The sequence below is a fragment of the Quercus suber genome, unplaced genomic scaffold, assembly GCF_002906115.3.
Source record: "Quercus suber isolate HL8 unplaced genomic scaffold, Cork oak 2.0 scaffold_106, whole genome shotgun sequence".
Taxonomy (NCBI): Eukaryota; Viridiplantae; Streptophyta; class Magnoliopsida; order Fagales; family Fagaceae; genus Quercus; species Quercus suber.
In genome coordinates, this window is record NW_027069571.1 from 541,666 (window position 1) to 563,162 (window position 21,497).

General features: G+C 35.2%; 2 protein-coding genes across 2 annotated transcripts; both read right to left on the reverse strand.

Annotated features, from left to right (window-relative positions):
• Positions 1-213: 213 nt before the first annotated feature.
• Positions 214-3,006, reverse strand: LOC136068261 (uncharacterized). The gene is made up of 2 exons (XM_065775183.1): positions 2,035-3,006; positions 214-624 (listed from the first exon to the last, which is right to left on the reverse strand). The coding sequence occupies exons 1-2, from the start codon at positions 2,956-2,958 to the stop codon at positions 379-381; spliced, it is 1,170 nt and encodes a 389-aa protein (XP_065631255.1). The 5' UTR covers positions 2,959-3,006; the 3' UTR covers positions 214-378.
• Positions 2,971-4,327, reverse strand: LOC112030481 (uncharacterized). The gene is made up of 3 exons (XM_024063165.2): positions 4,181-4,327; positions 3,976-4,069; positions 2,971-3,556 (listed from the first exon to the last, which is right to left on the reverse strand). Exon 3 carries the CDS (start codon positions 3,526-3,528, stop codon positions 2,971-2,973), a length of 558 nt encoding a protein of 185 aa, XP_023918933.2. The 5' UTR covers positions 3,529-3,556; positions 3,976-4,069; positions 4,181-4,327.
• Positions 4,328-21,497: the final 17,170 nt, after the last annotated feature.

Consider the following 21,497-nt stretch of genomic DNA (forward strand, 5'->3'; position numbering starts at 1 on the left):
TTAAGCTATTCAACATTCCGTACTGTCTCCAAAGGCATCTCACCATATTAACAGTAGGCAGACTGGCAGAGAACAATGTCAATAGTAGTATTGCTCCATAGTGAATAGAATTAGTGCCTCATTTTATCAAATGTAATAGGTAACATGAGGCCATCTTTGACTCAAGGAATATAGAAAAGGAAATTAAAAAATAAAAAGAAAAATAAAAGGAGGAGCAAAAAGGATTCCCCAACATCATAAACTAAAAGAGCTAAATATGAAATGATGTTACAAAGTAATTGAAAAAAAAAAAATTGTTTTCTAGTAAGGTGAATGACTTTCATTTCTTGATTAATAATATTTTATTTAAACAAAATTGCCTAATTTCCAGGCCTAACATTAACTTTCAGCTTTGCTAGTGCTATTTGCAAGATTTGAAGTCTCCATTGTCTCTTGACTGTCCTCATTCTTGATGTGGGCTTCATCCAAGGCATTTGCTAGATTTGAAATCTCCGCATTCTCTTCACTATCCTCCTTGTTCTTGGTGTGGACTTCTAATGGCCCCAGTTTTGCTTCAAGATCCTTGACTTTGGAGGTTAAAGATCTCACATTTCGAGCTTCTGCTAGCTGATTGGATGATGCTGCCTGTCACATAACATGAAAGTTTCTGATCTTAAATATATTATAGATGTAAAGAAGCAGTTGGTATACCAAACTTGTATAAAGATTACAGCATCTTATAAGTAAAGGGAAGCTGAAGAGAGAATGTAATCACAGTAGGGGTTTATTCATAGAATATTTTAGTAAGACAATGCAATCAATATTTTGGCCACCATTTCTTCAAACTCAAGTTTATAGAATGCCTGCACAAACCTAACCTGTTCTTTTCAAACGTATTCCTGTCAATATATTTTTATTAGCACTACGACATCTTGTGATTTCCTCCAACAAAAATGAAACATTAAAAAAAAAAATTCAAAGACAGGGTTGGGGGGGAGGAGATTCATGTCTAATGGAGGAAAATGAATGCATATGGGGGAAGTAGATAAGATACTTCCATCAGATTGTTGACAACCAATCGTCAATTTTCAACATATAGTAGCATCTAGAGATCTTTAATTAATTCCAAGATTTGCTTTGAATTTGCATTTTGCATTCTAGAGCCATCCCCTTGATGACATGCATTTTTTGGAAATTGTATCTTTTTTCCCCAGGTGGTAGTACCAAATACTGAGAAGCCACAAGTAGCGTTTTTTGTTGCATAGTACCAAACATGTTCAACTACACAATTTACATGCAAAAATAGGGGCACCAACATTGGCCACATTCCAAAGATGGAGAAGTCAAAAAAGCATCAGGGATAAACATATATAAAAGTTAAAATAGTTTATAATTGGGAGCTTTTGCAAATGCCAATGCTGTAAATTTGAACTTTTCTAATATCTTCATAATCATAATGTCGAAAAAATTGTACCATTTGGAGGTTTCTGAAAAAACATGAGCAACTTGGACGAATCTAGAAAATTCTTAAAAAGTACGAACACATGCAGTTTCTAGTCCCATTTGCATTCAGGCAAATAAGGATGTATAAAATAGATAAACTGGTGAAGTGTTGGGTTTCAGGTTAATTTCACACAAGTTGTGACAACCTTAAAAGTCTTAGGACTTTTAGGTGTGTTACTTTGGCTTTACCAGGTCTTACTCAATTTAGATTTAAACTAGAAATTCATTTCATGAAAATTACAAAATACCAAGCAGACAAAGGTTTTTTGTAATATATATTCTTTTTGGTGATAAGTTAAAATATGTTTCTGTTTTCGTGCATCTAATTAAAATAAAGAAAGAAGCAGAAAGAAAAGGAAGCCACTGAAAAGAAAAAAATTGCCTCTTAAGTGTTGAGAATAGATGAGTCATGACAGAAAAAATATAGTTCTTAAGCATGTCACACTTAAAGATATAGTTTTCTTTATCACATACTATCAGCTACTATTTATTTTATAAAAAGATAAAATAAATAAAGAACAGAAACATTTCCATATACATTTTAACGCTCACCTTTTCTAGTTGCTCCACTCGTCGCTTCAGATCCTCTTCAGAAGCTTCTTTGTGAATACCTTGAAGAATATGTAGCAAGTGCAAATGTATTGTATCTGAACAATGTTGTTCAGTCATACAGTGAGGGATAGTGGATTGACAACCCACTGCATAGAAAGGGCAGTTCACAAGCTTCATCTTACAGACAGTGATGCAATGCCGGTCCATCTCGCGTCTCCTGATGTTGTCTGAGCACTTCTGTTCACATGGAATTATCTTGAAGGGACAAGCTGAATCATGCTTCTCCAAGTGACTGGCACAAAATCTGGCATTACAACCTTCATTTTCACAGGCCATAGGTCTAAAGCTGCAGAGGGAAACATGCTGAGCAAGCTCTTCTGCAGAGTTGAATTTCATATTGCAGTGAAATGCATTCTTGAAGTCAACATTCTTGAGCAAAGTCTCTGCAATTACTTCCCTCCCATCCAACAACCAAAACCCATTTATCTCCATCTCTTGCACAAAATCATCTATCTTGTCTTCCCTCTTTTCACTCAGTAGCCATCCCGAAACCCGACTAAACAAATTCCTCTTTGAGCTTGCAAACTCATCAACAAAGTCTGAAATAAGATCGTAGGGATTGTCCGGTGCTCCAGACTCAAGAACACCTTCTACAATAACAGATTCAGCGACAAAAGTTTCGCTTCTCTGATTAAGATAATCCACCAATTCTTTTCTCATATCAACAGCTACAGAAGCAGGGCTCCTGAAGATATCACCTGTTGTGTTGTCAACACAAGCTGTAGCTAATCCTGGGAGGAACTCTTGAGCTATCTTGTGAATTATTTCTGTATCAGCAAGATCACATTTGAATGCTGGGCCTCCTTCTTTCTCATCATCAATCTTCTCTGTTACAAATTCCACATCATTTGCAGGAAGATCCATGCTCAAAGATACCTATAAACAATTCCAGCTACAAAAAAAAAAAAAAAAAAATAATGCATTCTTGAAGTCAACATTCTTGAGCAAAGTCTCTGCAATTACTTCCCTCCCATCCAACAACCAAAACCCATTTATCTCCATCTCTTGCACAAAATCATCTATCTTGTCTTCCCTCTTTTCACTCAGTAGCCATCCCGAAACCCGACTAAACAAATTCCTCTTTGAGCTTGCAAACTCATCAACAAAGTCTGAAATAAGATCGTAGGGATTGTCCGGTGCTCCAGACTCAAGAACACCTTCTACAATAACAGATTCAGCGACAAAAGTTTCGCTTCTCTGATTAAGATAATCCACCAATTCTTTTCTCATATCAACAGCTACAGAAGCTGGGCTCCTGAAGATATCACCTGTTGTGTTGTCAACACAAGCTGTAGCTAATCCTGGGAGGAACTCTTGAGCTATCTTGTGAATTATTTCTGTATCAGCAAGATCACATTTGAATGCTGGGCCTCCTTCTTTCTCATCATCAATCTTCTCTGTTACAAATTCCACATCATTTGCAGGAAGATCCATGCTCAAAGATACCTATAAACAATTCCAGCTACAAAAAAAAAAAAAAAAAAACCAATTCTTTTTTTAATGATATAGGAGAAGTTTGGAAAATTACAACATAAATCCAATCATCCATCAACAGCCAGGGGACACACCATTCTAAAAGTATATACATAAAAATGAATGTACATTGCAAATTCAACTTAATAAACCACAGCAATGAATATGATTGATTTAAATTTTTTTAATTTTTTGATACACTGATTTTCTTTTTAGACTTACATACCTATTTTCTAAGGAATTTCAAGAAATTTGTACAACCACCATGATTTATATATATATTTACTAAAATCCTGTATAAGTTTCTTTCAATTTTTCAGATTTCCAAATAACCCAAAAAAAAAAAAAAAACCCAGATAGAATTATAAGAAACTGTATCTATATTCATTATAAAAATATTTGACATACCTAGATTTGGTCAAAGGGTTTGAAGATCTGACAAGAAAGCTTCACAGGTGACTTAAAGTGCCCAATTACGTAAATTCTGCAGCACCCAAACGACCTTAACAAAATTTAAAAACAATAATAAGTGACCATTTCGTTTTCAGAGAATTTATATAGACCCAGCTAATACTATATTTTTTAAAAGGAAAAAACAAAAAATGGGATGTACCTCTGGATTTGGCGCAATTTCGCATTTGGGTTTAGGCTCTTGAATGAAGCTAAACAATAGGATTACATTAACAAGGACTCCAGCTAATTTTGGCAGAGAGAGAGAGAGAGAGGTCATCTCATCTCTGTGTTTTTTAACCCAACTGTTTTAACGGTAGCTCTTAGTTTACTAAAATACCCTGAATTTCCGCTTTTACAGCTATCGTATGCGGCAGACTGTGATCGACACTCTGTTACTTTCAAATGGGTCTACCACCCACAATAAGCCAAGTCGAATAGTTGTGAAAAATAAGTATAAAAAATGAGTGTGATCCTATAATTTTTCGCTTATAGTGTAGTCATAAATTTAGTGGTAGTCCCACCAAAAATATATTTCTTCTTATTAAAGAAACTTGTCCCCTTCACCCTTATATGATATTACCTTTTAAAAGTGATAAAAAAAAAACGTTTTAAAAAACCCAAATTGTTAATTTGGTGGCACGCCATTAAAGGTAGCCTCCCAGAGCATCCCAAGAAAAATGACAAGTACTATGGGTCAGTCATGGGAGCATGGTGGAGGAGCCATTCAAGAAGAAACTATCACCTCGCATTAAATGCCCACAACTAACATTCTGGCCGCATTAATGAGGAAATGAACCCTGAACAGTGCTGCCTTGGTTGCTGCAACTCACAGAAGGTTTGGGAAGGCGGCTGATGGGACAAGCACTCGAGTAATGACAAGCATGATCAACAAATGGAGGATCAAGATTAATTGAAAGGGTATATATAATGTAAGAAATCCTCCAGGAAAAGGGATCGGAAATTGCCAAGAAACAAAGAATACTGTAGCAATTTGTATCATCTTTGAAACCTTTGTAACCAAGCACTGAAGAAATAATAAGAACAACAAGCTCCTCAGATGAGGGTCGAGGACAGGATTTCACACTTTAGTTCACGTCATTGTTATTCAATCCACTCATAACCATGTCTAATTGTTGTAACCCTCACTAAGGCCTAATTCTTAAACTCATTCTCTATAAATTCATTGTATTGAGTTAGTTGGGCTTGAGTTCACTCATCCAATAAAAGAAGTTCTCAAACCCAGTCTCTACAGAATCCATAATAAACTCCAAAAGTTTATTATTGGTTTTGACTTTGAAGTTACAAGTACATACATGTACACAAATCTCTTCTCAAAAAAAAAAAAAAAAATCACAAATCACAATATATTTTTTATAATATTACAATTTGATCATTTTATGAGTCTATATAACCAAAATATTATAGCTCACATGACATGAGTTGTATTTGAAGATAGTCAAGCCATTAAAAATCCTTTCACGTAAATCGTAAGTGGAATTTTGACTTTTAAAAAAATCACAAATAATTTATTCATGCATACATAAAAGACTTCTAAAAGACAAACACACAAATCATTTTTTTAACAAGTTTTATTGATTTAAAATTTGGTGTACACATTTTTCTAACTATGGACCGCATTTAAGTAAACGTGAAAAAGTGGATGTAAGAGTATTATAACCCTTCATAAAATGAGCGTTACTGAAATGAAAATGTTAAGATAAATAAATAGAAATATATGAAAAGATTAAATTCAAAATTAGAAAATTCGCTTAAAAATATGGGTGATCTCTACTGATCAAAAGATGATAGAAAAATCACTAGATATAATTTGGTCATATTCAGAGAAGAGCAGTTAATGCATCGGTGAAAAAGATTAAGGATACGTTTGGTTGATTGTAATGATAATTACATAGGAATAAGAATATGTATAATAAGAAATACAAGACACTGTAATGTGATGCTTATTACTATTTATTTGTTTGATGACAATACAATAATAGAATCTTGAAGACAAAGAAATGAAAGCATTTTAAATCAAACTTAAGATATATTTTAGGGAATATTTTACTCATTTAATTATATTTCCTAAAAAATAATATTTTTTAAATTTGATAGAGAGATTAGTAATTTTTTATAATTTTTTATTTTCATAATTGTTATGTGCATATGGAAAAGTTTGTTTATTTGGAAATATATTAGTTTTAAAAATTTATACACCTACTAAGGGATATCATTACATCCTTTTTTAGAGATGAATAGTTAATCCTCATTTTAAAGAATAGTTATTTATAAGGAATAATCATTTCTTATAATAAAAACACAACCAAATTACTGAATAACTAAATTATAGAAATAACTATTATATTACATGGCCTATTACAGTCTACCAAATTTTAATAAGGACAACAATTTGTCGTTTGCTTGAATTTTAATGGCACTTGATCTACCTTTGGAGATCATCCCAAAGGAGTAATCTAACTTTCAAGCTAGCCTAAGCCCTTATAAAACCAACATTCAATTCCGATAAAGTTTTAGTCCTTAAATTTATAGTTGACTAGAATATTTTATAAAAATAAATTTATGAGAGAGAGAGAGAGAAATGTCTGCTTCCCACTTATTTCATCAAAATATGATAAAAAAAATGGTAGAGGAGATAAACAGTTGGTCGTGTACTCCATTTTGTTTTTCTAAGTCCTTTCTTCATGCTGATATTTACATTTTATTGTGCTGATTTTAAGAAGGAACTGAGGTTCCTTAACAGAGAATTGCAGCTGCATATTTTGGAGCTTGCTGATATTTTTGTTGAGACCATCACAATATGCAAGGAGAGAGGAGGACATGCATATATTGTGCTGATTTTAAGAAGTCTGCAATAAGTAAATTATCTAAAATTGATCATGTTATTCCAGGAAGACTGAAGTTTTATTTTTATAGCTTTTAGTTCCAAAAAGAATTGAAATTTAATCCTTTGATTGTTGTCTTGTCTTTAGCTTCAATTAATGTGCGTGTGTTGACGTTATTGTTGTTGTAATCAAGGAAGCAAAAACCAAATACACCTCTAGAAAAATCCAAAGTGATCAAAGCCATCATTGTACGTACTTGTAAAAGATGAGTTGATGACAATACTGTAGTTGTTATTGACCAAGAAGGAAATCTCAAGGGAGTTAGAATTTTTGGAGAGAGCGTCTGTGTGAGATCATTAGAAATGTGTGCAAGTTTGTCTTTTCTTTTTGATCATTGATAAGTGTGTGTGAGATCATTGGAAATGTTTATAAGTTTGTCTTGTCCTTTTGAGCATTTTAAATGAGAAACTTCTTTTACATTTTAATCCTTTGATTGTAGTCTTGCTAATGTTCTCTAGCTCAGATGGTAATTCTCCATCCTAGTATAATGGAATGAAGGGTGAGATCTTGGGTTTGAAATTCAATGGCTGCGTGTATAGCTTTTAGTTCCAAAAAAACGTATTTAATCCTTTGATTGTTGTCTTTTGTGTGTGTGTGTACGCGCACGGGTGTAGCTAGAATTTTTTATTTGGAGAGGCTGAATTACATATTCGTACATTAGTCATAACTCATATATATATATATATATATAATAGCTAGTAATATCTAATCACTTAGAGTTTGTTGTGAAAATTTTGTGAAATTGTTATAAACATAGAATTTCTCTGTACAATATGCTCAATGAAATCTGATAATATTTTAAACTCAAATCAATGTACAAAAATGACTAATTTGCTATAAACATGAACCCAAAAAAAAAAAAAAGATTTAGCATCATCTATAAAAGTTAGGTTCAACATTGATCTTTCATAGAATAAAATTTGTCCATTATCAATTTTATAGGATTTCCAATTCAAATTTTAAAATAAATAAATAAATAAATCTTTATTGCAACCTAAATTCTCTTCTAGGAAAAAAAAAATCAATGTTAGCACAACTTATCAAGCACATAAATCCAAAGCTAAAAGATAAAATCAACTAGAGAAAACCCTTGTAAGTTAGAGCAATGCACTATGCACAATGCACTTCAAAATAGAACACAAGGAATACATAGCACTTTGTTGATGCCCACTTTGGAAGAGAGACCCAATAGCGGGAAGAAGCCTAACAATATGAGGGGAAAAGAGTTAGTAAATTAAGAAGAAAACCATTAAGCCCAAATTCCAGAAATAATGAATCATAGGCCTAGAAAATAATAAATTGGCCTCAAAGAAAGCAAGTGGGCCTAAAGAAGCCTAGAGAAAAGAAGTAGTAAACCTATGGGCATTATGAGAAATCAAAAGCAAGCAAGAATGGGCCAAAAAGACTTAAAGTAATGAATTAAGTGAATAAGGAGTTGATGGAAAGCCTATAAACCCCAAAAATAAAGGATATGGTAATTTGGGCCAAGAAAGCCCAAAAGACTTAGCAAAGGCCCATGAGAGTAAAGAATTGGAATGGGCTGAGGATGCCTAAGAAAAGGAAATAGGCTGAGGAAGCCCAAAAGGATGAGATGGGCTAAGGGAGCCCAGAAACAATGGAATGGGCCAAGAAAGCCCAAAAATAGCATGAATACTAGCCCAATGATAATATTGGGCCACTAGAATTAAGCATACAATAGGCCTAAAAGAGACCCAGCAAGCATAGGTCAAACAATAGCACAACAGGAATGACAGAATGGCATGGCAGAAGTGCTAGTAGATCCGCAAAAGAGGCAAAGAATGGATTAAAGAAGGAATAAGCCATAATCAAGCAAGGCCCAGCCCAGGAAGGAAGTGAGACATAAAGAACGAAGGCTCAAAGACCCATTCACACCACAAGAAGTCAAGGACAAGCAGTAAAATGTACATACGAGCTTTCAGGTCATGGCAAACGCATGAGCAGCAGACAAGCCATGGACACACATGGAAGTGGAGCACGCACAAGGCTCATACACCACCAACTTGTACCTAGCCAATATAGGAGTGGTGGGCTATGAGTTAGAGGTAAGAGAGGGTATGGTCTGGCAGTGGGGAGAAGGGGGAAGCCTATTTTGGGGTTCCCACTCAAACTCTTTTGAAGAAAATGTCCTGCTGAGATGACATACCACCCAAAAGAGGGAAAGATGAGTTGAAATCACTAGATGCATGTCATGAGGGATATTGAGAGAGAATGCCCACCCTTATTCGAATAGGAATGCCACGATGAGCAAGCAAACAAAATAAGGCTTTTTATTTGGTAATGGAATGTGGCACGGCTAGCATAGGTAAGTGGTGGTGGCTGGGCAGCTGACAGGCCAATGGGTGGTCTGGAAGGACACCCACACCCAAACAAAAGTAGTTAAGGGATAAAATAGTAAAAACTCTTCATGACAGGCAGTATAAAAGGGTCCTCCGCCGTGCACAAGAAATGGGGAGGGAGGAACAAGGAGAAAAGGGGATAACATAACAACACCATAGAGAACAACGAAGCAAGAACAAGAGAAAATAGAGAAAAAAAAAAAGTAAGAAAGGGAGTGAAAAATAGAGCAGAAAACTTAGAAAGGAAAAAGAGTTAGAGAGAAAAACAGAGAGTAGGCAAGAGTGAGATAGTTGACATGCACCAATAGGCTAATCCATTCTTTCATTCTAAAAGCCTAACCTCTAGTAAAGATTAAGAAATTTGAGGATAAGTCATTTAGGCCCATTCTCTCAAAGTGTGTAATTTTTGTGGCAGGATCTTCTTGTGAGATTGCCCACATTGAAGAGTGGTTCTCTTCCTGGACTTAACTTCGCAGGACAAACAAGCATGGCAGACTGATCACTCTTTCTTTCATTTTATTAATTACGCATCGGTGTTATTTTTTTTTTTTTTTTTTTGGTTATCATCTCATTTATATTGCTGCGTTGCTTCTTCTTTTGTTTCATTCAGTATTTCCTGTTTTCTAGCTGACAGTAGGCATATTTCCTTTTGTTGTTGTTATATTACACCTACCTGCCGTAACTCTTTTGTAACAGTTTCCTCTACCATGGGCATGTAACCAAAATTTTAGCAAATGGGCTTTAGTTTCTGCACAAGCTGGCTTGGGGTATATTGCAGTCAAGCCAATCTTGACTCTCCTACCCAGAACCATTGGGTCATAGCGTGGCAGGAGGCAGCTCAGCCCACAATTGCAAAAAGGCCCACCACACACTTTTACATTCTTATTATAAAATATAAAAAGGAAGGACACATGGTAAAAGTAAAACTAGGCATTTATTAGGTTTTGTTAAAAGCGTATATTTTATTTCGGTGGGGTCTACATAAGAAACTAACAGTGGAGTGCTATCATTGCGAGATTTCAAAGGAATAAACATACAAACTAGCAATGGACTGGGTTCTATGAAATTTTTTGGGGGGTCTAATCGGTGCAAATTGTAGAAGCCTAGGTTAAGTTCATCTTATTTAAATATATAATTATAAGGGGCGTCAATAGTTTTAGGGGGGCCATGGCCCCCAATGCTATACGTGCCTCCACCCTTGTGTGTGTGTGTGTGTGTGTGTGTGTGTGAATTTAAGCTACGAGGAGGAATGGTATGGAGTGGGAGACCTAGGGGCCGAGAAGTTTTTGAGGGTGTGAAGTAGTTTTTATACTTTGGCCATCTATCAACTGTGAGAGATCGCAACTTTGGCCTGCCGGATTTTGCCAGGCCTAGCCCACGCGAATGGGTGAGATCGTGATTGTTGTTCCTCAAAGTGAGAAGCCCACGTGAAATATGTTTTCTCGCCTAGATTGAAGGTTTTACAATGGAGTAGTGACTTATTTAATTGTAGGAAAAATAGAAAACCTTATGAATAATACACATTTTTATTGAACATCTTTGAATATGAATTTACATTTAAATAGAAATTACAAGGCTTTTTGTCTTAAATACAATCTAAAAAGGTACATAGCTTTGAACCTAGTTACATTCTGGTCTTTTAGACTATGGTGGCCACTTACATATTCCATTAAACATGTCATAAAGCAAAGATACAAAACATCATATTGAATTGAAATTGAATTTTGAAGAGAAAAATAATATATACCACTTGTATGTGGGCAAAAATCATTTACCAACTCAAGCTGGATGGAGAGTTAATATGAGACAACTCTATACAATTAATTTGTAGAGAATGGGTTTCCAAGGTCAACCTTTATAAGCCTTATTGGTTTCGTTTTAGTTAGTAGGAATACAACAGATTACCAGTAAGAAAGAAGAAGATTTCAGTATTAACTCTTCCTTGGGTTAGTCCGAGGATCACTAGTTCATATGATATTCAAGTCTCGATTACAAAGCTTATGGTTACACAATGTATGCTTTTCTCTAATTCTTCGTCTCCCTTTCTGGAGGAGTCCCTTTTTCCTTATATAGCTATTTAAAGTGCATCTTAGCACTCCACTTTTACAATCACTGATCTTCATTTGGATGTTTGTCCCATCAGGGTTTTGTTAGAGGTGGTAGAATGTGTTGCAAACTGTGGGGGTACTGTTCAGAGGTCATTCTGCCATTAATGCGGCCAACTGAGTTAGTGTAGTGCATTGAATGCAGAGGTGATGGGTACTTTATATGGATATTTCCCTTCTTTTTTACTTGTACATCTCTACGTCCTTCTTTGGTATTTTGTCTTTTGGTCTAGGTGGCTTGTCTAAAGCCTTTCGAGGAGTGTTCGCTCCTCCGGCGGTCGTCTTCTTTGGTTTCAATACCTAGACTCTTATCAACGTATTCGGCTAGAACTGATAAGAGACTAGATCTTCCTTCTCCTCAGGCCGGACCCACTTGGCAATATTCTGTGTTTGAATCTCCCTCCCCCCCCCCCCACCCCAGCCCCACACACCACTATTTTGCATCACATTGAACTAAAATTAAATTGAATTTAGACATGGAAACATGCATAATATACAGTTATATCACATCGCATTGAATTAAAATTGAATTGAATTGAACTTGTCTTTATATGGAAATTTGAGTGGAAAGCATGTTCTGAGTTTTACATCATAAATATTTACAAAAAGACACTATAGAATTCTAAGATCTTAAAACTGTTATTTTTTGAGATTAAGTTTAATTTTTTTCTTTTTTTTAACAAATTTTTCTTTTACTCATGGATATAACAAATTAAAAACATATTACTAGCATGTATAAAATCCCTAAAATTTTAACTGAAGAAGCATACATGAGACCCTAATTGTCCTAGCAAGATTATATCTACCTCATTGCATTGAACATAAAAACAATCATGCTCCATATTTATTGAAAAAAATGAAATAAATTGTTACCTGCATATGATAGCAGCAATGAGTTCCAATATCTCAGAGTCGAGTCTAGAATTATTGCTTCATTGTGCTAAGCATCTTGGCAGACCTTAGCACAAAAGCAAGTTCTAGTTCTTCTCTAGAGATCAGAAGGGGTGCCTTGAAATGGGAGTGATTGCTCCTATTTATAGATGTTTGGGAAGGCCTCAAACTTGCTGTAACTGAGCCAATTCGTATCTGGTGGAATCTGTATTAAAAAATTTGAATTTGAAAATCAGTTTTTTGTTACAAAAAATTTGGAAAAACAACTACAAATCTGGGTTCTATATGCCTATTCGGTAGACTACCAGTCAATAGGCAGATAAAGCTGAGCTTAATCTGCCTATTCGGCAAATCAAACCAATTTTAGTTTTCTTTTTGAAATTCTGAATGTTTTCTAGCTTTTTCCAACGGTTATTTTGAGCTGTACTTTGTTGGGCCTCTGAGATCTTTTGAATCTGATAAATATTTCAATTAAACCCAATCTTTCCATAATTAACAGATTTAATTTGATTATTTTGTAAAATGTTTATTAAATCCATTAATGTTGAAATGACCAAGTACATGTACACATGTACACACATAATTTTTCAAGCCTTATCCAATAGGATTTTGACATGTAATTAATTTTAATATGTCCAATTAACAGTCCAATTAAAATTAATTGATCAAAATCTTATGTGAGTGAAGCCCCATAATTACACAAATACATATTAACCGTTCAGTTTTAATCTCATGATATTTTTTGATCGGATGGCCTAATTGAGGTGTGTGATATTCCGTCTTGATCATTAAACTCTTAAGATTCATTTGATGAAAAGTAACCGAAAGTTTAATGGATCAAATTACATTTTTGCCCTTTGAAATATGAAAGAATTCATTTGCTCTTGTGATTAAATTAGGGTTGCAAAATGGGGTGTCTACATCAACTATTTGTAGGATTTGTATTTGCACACTTTCAATTTACATGTCAGAAAAACAAGGTGGTTTTTGTTTTTTAGGAGCTTTACTCATTAATTTATTGAAGTAAGATACATAAAATTGTTATAGTGCAATCACAACATGGGCTAGTTCAAAACTATATGATCTGATCTTCTTTTTGAGAGATTGTCAAATCAGGCCACTAGGAGATTGTTTGTTAGACAAACAAGCCAAACTCTTAAAGATCTCTACTTTTCAAGCCAACCTTGAGCAGTCTACTTGTTGACTAGGCTCAACTCAATTACTGTTCCATAATTCTTATTATATTGGCTAAGATGGAGTGATAATGTTTTTGAAGTGTTATTTTTCTTTTCATAAAAAATGTGCTTATTGTAGGTGTTGATGCTCATTTTGGAAGCCTAGTAGAAGAAAGAAGCCCAACAACATAGGCAGAAAAGAGTTAGTATGTGGATTGAAAAACCATTAAGCCCAAGTGGTAAGAATAATGGACCATAGGCCAATAAAATAAACAAATGGGCCTTGAGGAAGCAAACGGACCTAAAGGAGTCCGGAGAGAGAGAGAAGTAGCAAACCCATGGGCAGTATGTGATATAGAAAAATGAGAATGAGCCACAATAAGCTCGAAGTAATGTAAGTATAGAAAGTAAGGAGTTGATGGAAAGTTCATGAGCTCCAAGGATGAAGGAAAAGGTAATTGGGCCAGGGAAGCTCGAAGGAGTTAGTAAACGCCCATGAGAATGCAAAATTAGAAAAAGGGTCGAGGATACCCAAGGAAAGCAAATGGGCCAAGTATGCCTAAAAGGAAATAAATGGGACACAAGAGCCTGAGAGGAGAATAAGCAGCAGGCCCAAAGAGGCCTAGCAGGCTTGGGTCAAATGGCATCACAATAGGAATGACAGAGTGTTACGGCAGGAAATGGTAGCAAGATTGCAGAAATGAGCATAAGAGTGGGTTGAAGGAAGAAAAGCCCACAATCAAACAAAACCCAGCCCCTAAAGGGAGCAAGCCATGAAGAATGGGAAATCAGAAAACAGCTCATGCCATAAGAAGTCAAGGATGGACGGCAGAATGTGTAGACAAGCCTCCAGACCACAGCGAATGCATGAGCAGCAAGCAGGTTTTGGAGTACATAGAAGTGAAGCACGCACAAACCCCAAACATCACCAGCCTGTACTCAGGTAATACAAGAAGTGGTGGGTTATGGGTCAGAGGTAAACGGGCATGGTCTAGTGGTGGGGAGAGGGGAAAAACCTATTTTGGGGTTCCTGCTCAGGCTCTTTTGGGGGAAATGTCCTGCTAGGATGTCATACCGTTCAAAAGAAGTAAAGATGAGTTGGAATCACTAGGTACATGCCATGAGGGATAAGGAGAGAGAGAAACCACCAACACTGTATCAGGTAAGAGTTCCATAACAAACAAACAAACAAAATAGTCTTCTTTGTCTAGTGATGGGGAGTGGCACAGCCAGTACAGGTAAGTGAAGGTGGCTGGACGACTGACAAACCAATGGTGGTCAGCAAGGACACCCAGACTAGACAAGGATAGTTAAAGGCTAAAATAGTAAAAGTCAGTCACAGCAAACATTATATAAAGGACCCTTGCTATGCACAACAGAGGGATCACGAACACAGTAATAGGAACCTCTAGGAAAGAATCACAACAAATAAGCAAGCACTGAGAAAGAAAAAGGAAAGAAAAGAAGGGAAGAATTAAAAAGAACGAAAAAACAGAGAGCATATAATGGTAGGCATGCACCAATAGGTTGATCCCCTCTCTCCCTTTAAAGCCCTGCTCTCTGCTAAAGGCAAAAGATTCTTCTAGGCATAGACCATTTAGCCCCGTTCCCTCAAAGCAATTAATTTCTTTCGAGGGAGATTATTTGCATAGAGGAAATGGTTCCCTTCTTGGTTTCGGCCTTGTAATATAATTTGGCACGGCAGACTGATATTTCCCTCTTTGATTCAACAAACTCATTACTATTTCTTCCCCACTTATTTCTATTGTTTTATGCACGAGGCATCTTTTGTCGCTCCCCTTTATTTATTCTGTCTAAATAGTGAACACATTTCTTTTGTTATCTTTATTACATTTGCTTGCCATAACTTTCCCATAGCAACTCCGCATATCATGGGCATGTGATCAAACCTTTGGCAAACGGGGCATAGTTTGTGCACAAGCCGAACCAAGGTGGGTTACAGTTGAACCGGTCCCAACTTCCTAATCCAAAATACTTAGACCCAGTATAGCAGAAGGCAGCCCAACCCAACATTACAAAAAAAGCCCACCACAGTAGGTTGCTATAATGTTGTGACGGTACTAGAAAATATCATTAATCTTGTATGTGGAAGGCTGGAAGCATAAGAAAATTGATAGTCGGAATCAGCTTCTCTTTATTCTCAGCATGGTTTTAACTGATAGTTTCTTTCCTTGAGTTAGAAGGCAGCGTATGATATATAGGCCAAGTATCTAGCATATGTATTAGATGCATTTTGATGAAATAGTAGTTGCCTCTACTATTGTTTAGTTACTACAGCGAATCTTCTTGTGTCACATATTTTTTCCAATTGAGAATCGTGATGAAATCTGAATGAAATCTACAAATCTCTAACTATAGATGTACATGAAAATGTTGGGTTGCCAAGGGAATATCAAAACAATATGCCAATATTATCAATAACATGCCATCTAGACAATTGTGAATTTTTTTTTTTTTTTGAAAACTTTTATATCTCTAGATTTATTGAGGTGGAAATCTCTCTTGACAAATGGTTAAGCACCCAAATTTATTTAAGAATTTTAAAATATAGTTCTTTAACATATATAAATAAATTAATAATGCCAAAATTATTTGTAAATATTCTCAATTTTTTTTTATCATTTAGAGTATGTTTATTGACATAGAAATTCATATGGTAATTGTTAATTCTCCAGAAATTGTGATTTGATTGTTCAATATTTATTATCGAGAATTATAAGTTTCATGAACATTTCATTTTTATAAATCCATTTGTTTCAATGGAAAACCTTGTGTAAAAATAATTTTTCATTTTTCCAATATTTGATAGTATCAAAAAAAATGAGTCAATAGAAAATTATCTTTGATCAATGAAAAAAGTATGGCTTATTTTTAAAGATTGTTTTCCACTAAACTTTTTTGGAAAACAACTCTATCTCACATCAAGCTAAATAAGGGAAGTTAGGAGATTATTTTTCAACTCATTTAAAGTTGCTACCAAACATAAGAAAATGAGATAGTTTTATAGAATATACTTTTTGAAAAATGACTAATTTTCTAAAAAAACATTATTGTGAAACAAACAAAGAGTTTCGCCTTTTTCCCCCTATAAATTTACAAATCCTATATTTATGGGAATTATCAATGTAACACTAAAATTTAACTTTTCTGCTTTTTCTCCCATAAATGAGTTAATACTTAAATAGAATTAACTTTAAAAATAATAAAAGATTTATTTTTTCCATCAACATAAGACATTAATTTTTTTAATCCAAATAAGACTTTAATTAATAGTCAAGGTTATTTGTGTCATTTAAAAGGGGAAATTTCAATTTACTCGCTTGTGGTTTGGCTCGTTTTAACAATGCCCACCCGTGATTTGAAATTTTTCACTTAACCCACCTGAGGTGGCCTCCATTAGACCCCCGTTACCCACCTTTGCCCTTTCCGTTAGAAAATCTCATTTACTATATAAACCAAAATTAGAACCCATTTAGAACCCTAAAGGACCGAGCTCTCTCCCTCTCCCTACCTTCGAACCCTCAAAAATCCCATTAACCTTAATCCCTTTCCCTCTGTACTCCAATTGCCTAAGTGAAATCCCTCCCTGAACACTTGCAAGCAAGCAAAGAGGAGTTGTGAGTGCTGAAGTTTGAGTTTTCCTTTGTATCAGGTATGAAATGACTTTCTAGGGTTTGGCATTGTTGTGTTTATTCTTTTTCAATCTGTAATGATTGATGAAGGTGATTCGAATTAAAGTTTTTCTGTCATAAAATTTGTGGTTTACCATTGTTGGGTTTACCATTGGTGTGTTTGTTCTTTTATAGTTGACATTGATGACTGTGGTCCTTAGGAATATTTTGGTTAGATGCATCTTTAGGTTGTTTGTGGTCCCATGGAGACAAATTGTTTAGTTGGTTGTGTTTCTTGTCTTTGACCCTACGTTTTGGTGTGCAACTAAAATTATTTTGCTTTTATCATTAGTGCTTTCTATGCATGTGTTGGTTATGTATTTAATTACTGTTGTTTGTGCATGTATTTTAACTCCTGTAGATGGCTGTTGAAATTCGTTTTGATTTTCCTATTCACCATAGTGGGAATTTTGAATGGAACCCTGGTTTAGAGTATGTAAGTGGTGAGGTATCTACAATGGCTAATGTTGATTAAGATCTACTAAGTCATTTTGAGATACAAGACATTTGTGCTGAGGCTGGGGGACCCATTAACAGTAGGATTTATCATTTAATACCTAGTGGTGACATAGAGTAAAGGTTAAGGTTAATTATTTCAGATGATGATGTGACCTACATGTGTGAACTACATGCTTAATGGCCAACAAATGAAATCACACTTTATATAGAACCTGAAGTTGAACCAATTGCTATTGAAAAACCTATAGCTGAACCAAATTAACCAATTGCAGTAGACCAGTCATGGGAAATGAATGATGAAGATGATGATACTGATGATGATCCTGATTGTGAGGAGGTGACCAATACTATTAAGTCATCTATGGTTGACCAAAATGATGTTAGTGAAGAACCTGTTAAGGGTTTAAGGGATGATAGTGTTGGTGGAGCTGTGCATGTGGATGACCATGCTATCCATGGACAAATTATTGGTAGTGAAGATGTTCATGTGGATGAACCTGATTGGCTAGAGGAAGGGTATAAAGGACCAGATTATCCTGATGACATATTTGGTGCTGAGAACAATAAGGTGCCCAATATGAGAGAGCATCAAAGAGATACTGAAAATGTAAATGAGGAAGATGGTGTGAGAGAGCAAGTTACAAATAATGGGAAGAGACCAGAAGCTGCTGCCAGTGATCAAGCTGCTGATAATAATGATTGGGCTGAAAAAGCTCTTGATGATGATGACACTAAGAGCATAGACAGTTTAGAGGATGAAGATGAAAGGGTGATATGTCTAGAGTTTAATGAGAACACTGGCATGAGTAACCCTCAGTTATGCAAGGGTATGAAGTTCCCAAATATTAAGGTGTTTAGGGCTGCCTTGAGGAAATATGCAGTGAGAAAGTCTGTGAACATTAAGTTCAAGCTTAATGAGAAGACCAAAGTTTCTATCCACTGCAAGTATGACTGTGGTTGGAGGGTATACGCATCACAAATTGCAGGGGAGTTAACCTTTTAGATAAAGACCATAGTTCCAACTTGTACATGTGGGAGGACATTCAAGCATAGCTAGGTCACTTCTACATATGTGGCTAGGAAATACTTAGATGATTTCAATAAAAACCCTGATTGGGCAGTTACTGGTGTGAAACATCGAGTCATGCAGGATGTAAATGTGGACTTGAGCATAAATCGAGTGTACAGAGCTAAGAGGAAAGCTAGAGAGTTCATACTAGGCGATGAGAGGTTGCAGTATTGGAAGCTTAGGGACTATGCAGAGATGATAAGAGTAACTGATGTAAGGAGTAAAGTGACCCTACAAATTGAGATTACTGAGCCTAACACATAACCCAAGTTCAAGATAATGTATGTGAGATACAATGCATAGAAAGTTGGATTCTTGGGGGAGTGCAGGTCACTTGTAGGATTAGATGGTTGCCACTTGAAGGGCAAGTTTGGTAGACATATATTATCAGCAACTGCAAGGGATGTGAATGAAAATATTTTCCCTGTTGCATTAGGTGTAGTTGAGCAAGAAAACAAGGATTTTTGGGTGTGGTTTTTACAAACATTTGCAGATAATATTGGGAGGCCAGGTGAGCTGAATCTGGTGTTCATTTCAGATAGGCAGAAGGTAATACAATTCACTTGCTTTATACTTGTTTCTACTTAATCATTACATTTATGCTTTATACTTGTTTTGTTTTTATTCTTAGGCTGATGGTGTTCATTGTTAATTGTATTTATGATAACTAGGGATTGATACTTACCATGGAGATATTGTGCCCAATAGTGGAACATAGATTTTGTGTGAAGCATATTTACAACAACTTTAAGTTAACCTTCAAAGGTTTAGAGTTGAAGGTTGCGTTACGGAAGTGTGCTGTAGCAACAACAGTTAAAGAGTTAGTGGGGACAGAACAACCTATTATGTAGATGAAATTTGGCAGTGTTTAGCCATTAATGTTTAATGGAGTCCTCTTGTTTTGAACAATGCTTATTATATATATATGGAATGGTACTCTTGCTTAGATGAAACTTGGCAGTGTTATATATGTATGGCAGTATTATATATAGTGTTTAACCATTAATATTTGGCAGTATTATATATGTATGGAATTGTTTTACTTTAAAACATACTTTTTTATGCTTCTTCAATTGATGTAAACAGAATCTTGTGGGGTGCTTGTCCTTGCCTACCCAATTGATGTACAACATACACAATCTTTATAAAGAATAACAAATTGCATACCTTATTCAAATTACAATATCACATTACATAAAGAACACATTACATAAACAAGGTAGCATTACATAAACAAGAACATATTACACAAAGAAGAACACATCACATGAAGAACACATTGCATAATATATTCAAATAAATAACAACATTACATAGTGCCAAATACATGGAATGCACTTGTCAAAAGTGATAGTACCCAAAATTATACAATAACTACAACAACTTGCCTTCAAGGTAGATACAATTGATTTGTTCCAAATTCTCCCATCCTACCAGAAAACACATAAAAAATAGCAAAAAACCCGAATGACACAAGAAGTGCAAATTTGTATTTCTGTAACTTCTCTTTAGCTATCCTCTCTCTCACCCTAGTTTTTTCTTCTTTTCGCTTGGCTTTTGTTTTCCCTCTCAATAGTTGCTGTTTCCCTATCACTAGCCTCCTTTTCCTTTTCCTCTGCAACTCTTGCTTGATTCTTGTACATACTGAATCTTGCAAGGACAATGGGTGCAACTTCAGATCCATGCTTACAGGTTTTGCCATCCAACCACCTAAAGTATTTACAAGTAAGTTCATCATCCTACAAACAAAATCAAATTAGGGTTATTCATAAAGCTAACAAAACCAGAAAACCAACAAAACTAGAAAAAAAAAAGGGAAAAAAATATGAAACCCAACTACTACTCACCACATCATAGTAGCTGTACCCATAAAACCTTCTCCCAAAATTGTTCAAGGTCAGAGTAGTGTGTAGTCGACAATGGTCAGCAGAGTATGAATGGTGACTAGAACTGGAATAATAGCTTGAAGAAGACATATTCAAATTTCACTTTGGCAATCGGAGTACAGAGGGAAAGGGATTTTTGAGGGTTCAAAGGTAGGGAGAGGGAGAGAGCTTAGTCCTTTAGGGTTTTAATTTTTGGCTTATTTAGTAAATGAGATTTTCTAACGAAGGCCACCTCAGGTGGGTTAAGTGACAAAATTCAAACCACGGGTGGGTATTGTTTAAACGGGCCAAACCACTGGTGGGTAAATTGCAATTTCCTCTATTTAAAAAGTTATCTATAAAGGTCAAATTGTTAAAGGAAAAATGGAAGCGAAACTAAATTGACCCTCGATCTCCTCATTTAAAGGATAAGTCCTTGAACTTTAAGAAATGCTCAATTTGATCATTCTTTATAAACTTAAGGCTATAAATGAATCAAGTTGTCCATGAATAGCTTGATCTTGATTTGGAAAATAGTTTGGTTATGTTAATCCATTCAGTAAATTAGCCAAGTTTAAATTCAGGTTCAGTCTTGATTATTATATGAGTCGAGCTCAAACATAATGATATATTTTTGAACAAGCTAATGAGTGTGAGGTTTGATCAAAATATATATAATATAATAAATAATATATTTATATTTATAAAAATATCAATATATATATATATACACACACTATAATATTGGATCATGTGTAAAATAGAACTTAAGTTCATAAGAATATATTATTTATAAATTATTGATATTATAAATTGATGGTGCCAGAAAACGTCAAGTTCAAACACTCGTCCTTATGGTCGTCCACCTCAGTGCTCAGCTGTGTTTAATACCCTCGTCCCTCCATTACCACCAATACCCATGTACGCTCGTCCAGTGTAGGACGAGCGGGCTGCATATCTC

Bases quoted from the DNA above. Each gene is read 5' to 3' on its own strand.
- LOC136068261 (XM_065775183.1), bottom strand. From the start codon at position 2,958: ATGGATCTTCCTGCAAATGATGTGGAATTTGTAACAGAGAAGATTGAT. The intron at 625-2,034 runs GTGAGCGTTAAA...GTTATGTGACAG, and splicing joins GAGTGGAGCAACTAGAAAAG to GCAGCATCATCCAATCAGCT.
- LOC112030481 (XM_024063165.2), bottom strand. From the start codon at position 3,528: ATGGATCTTCCTGCAAATGATGTGGAATTTGTAACAGAGAAGATTGAT.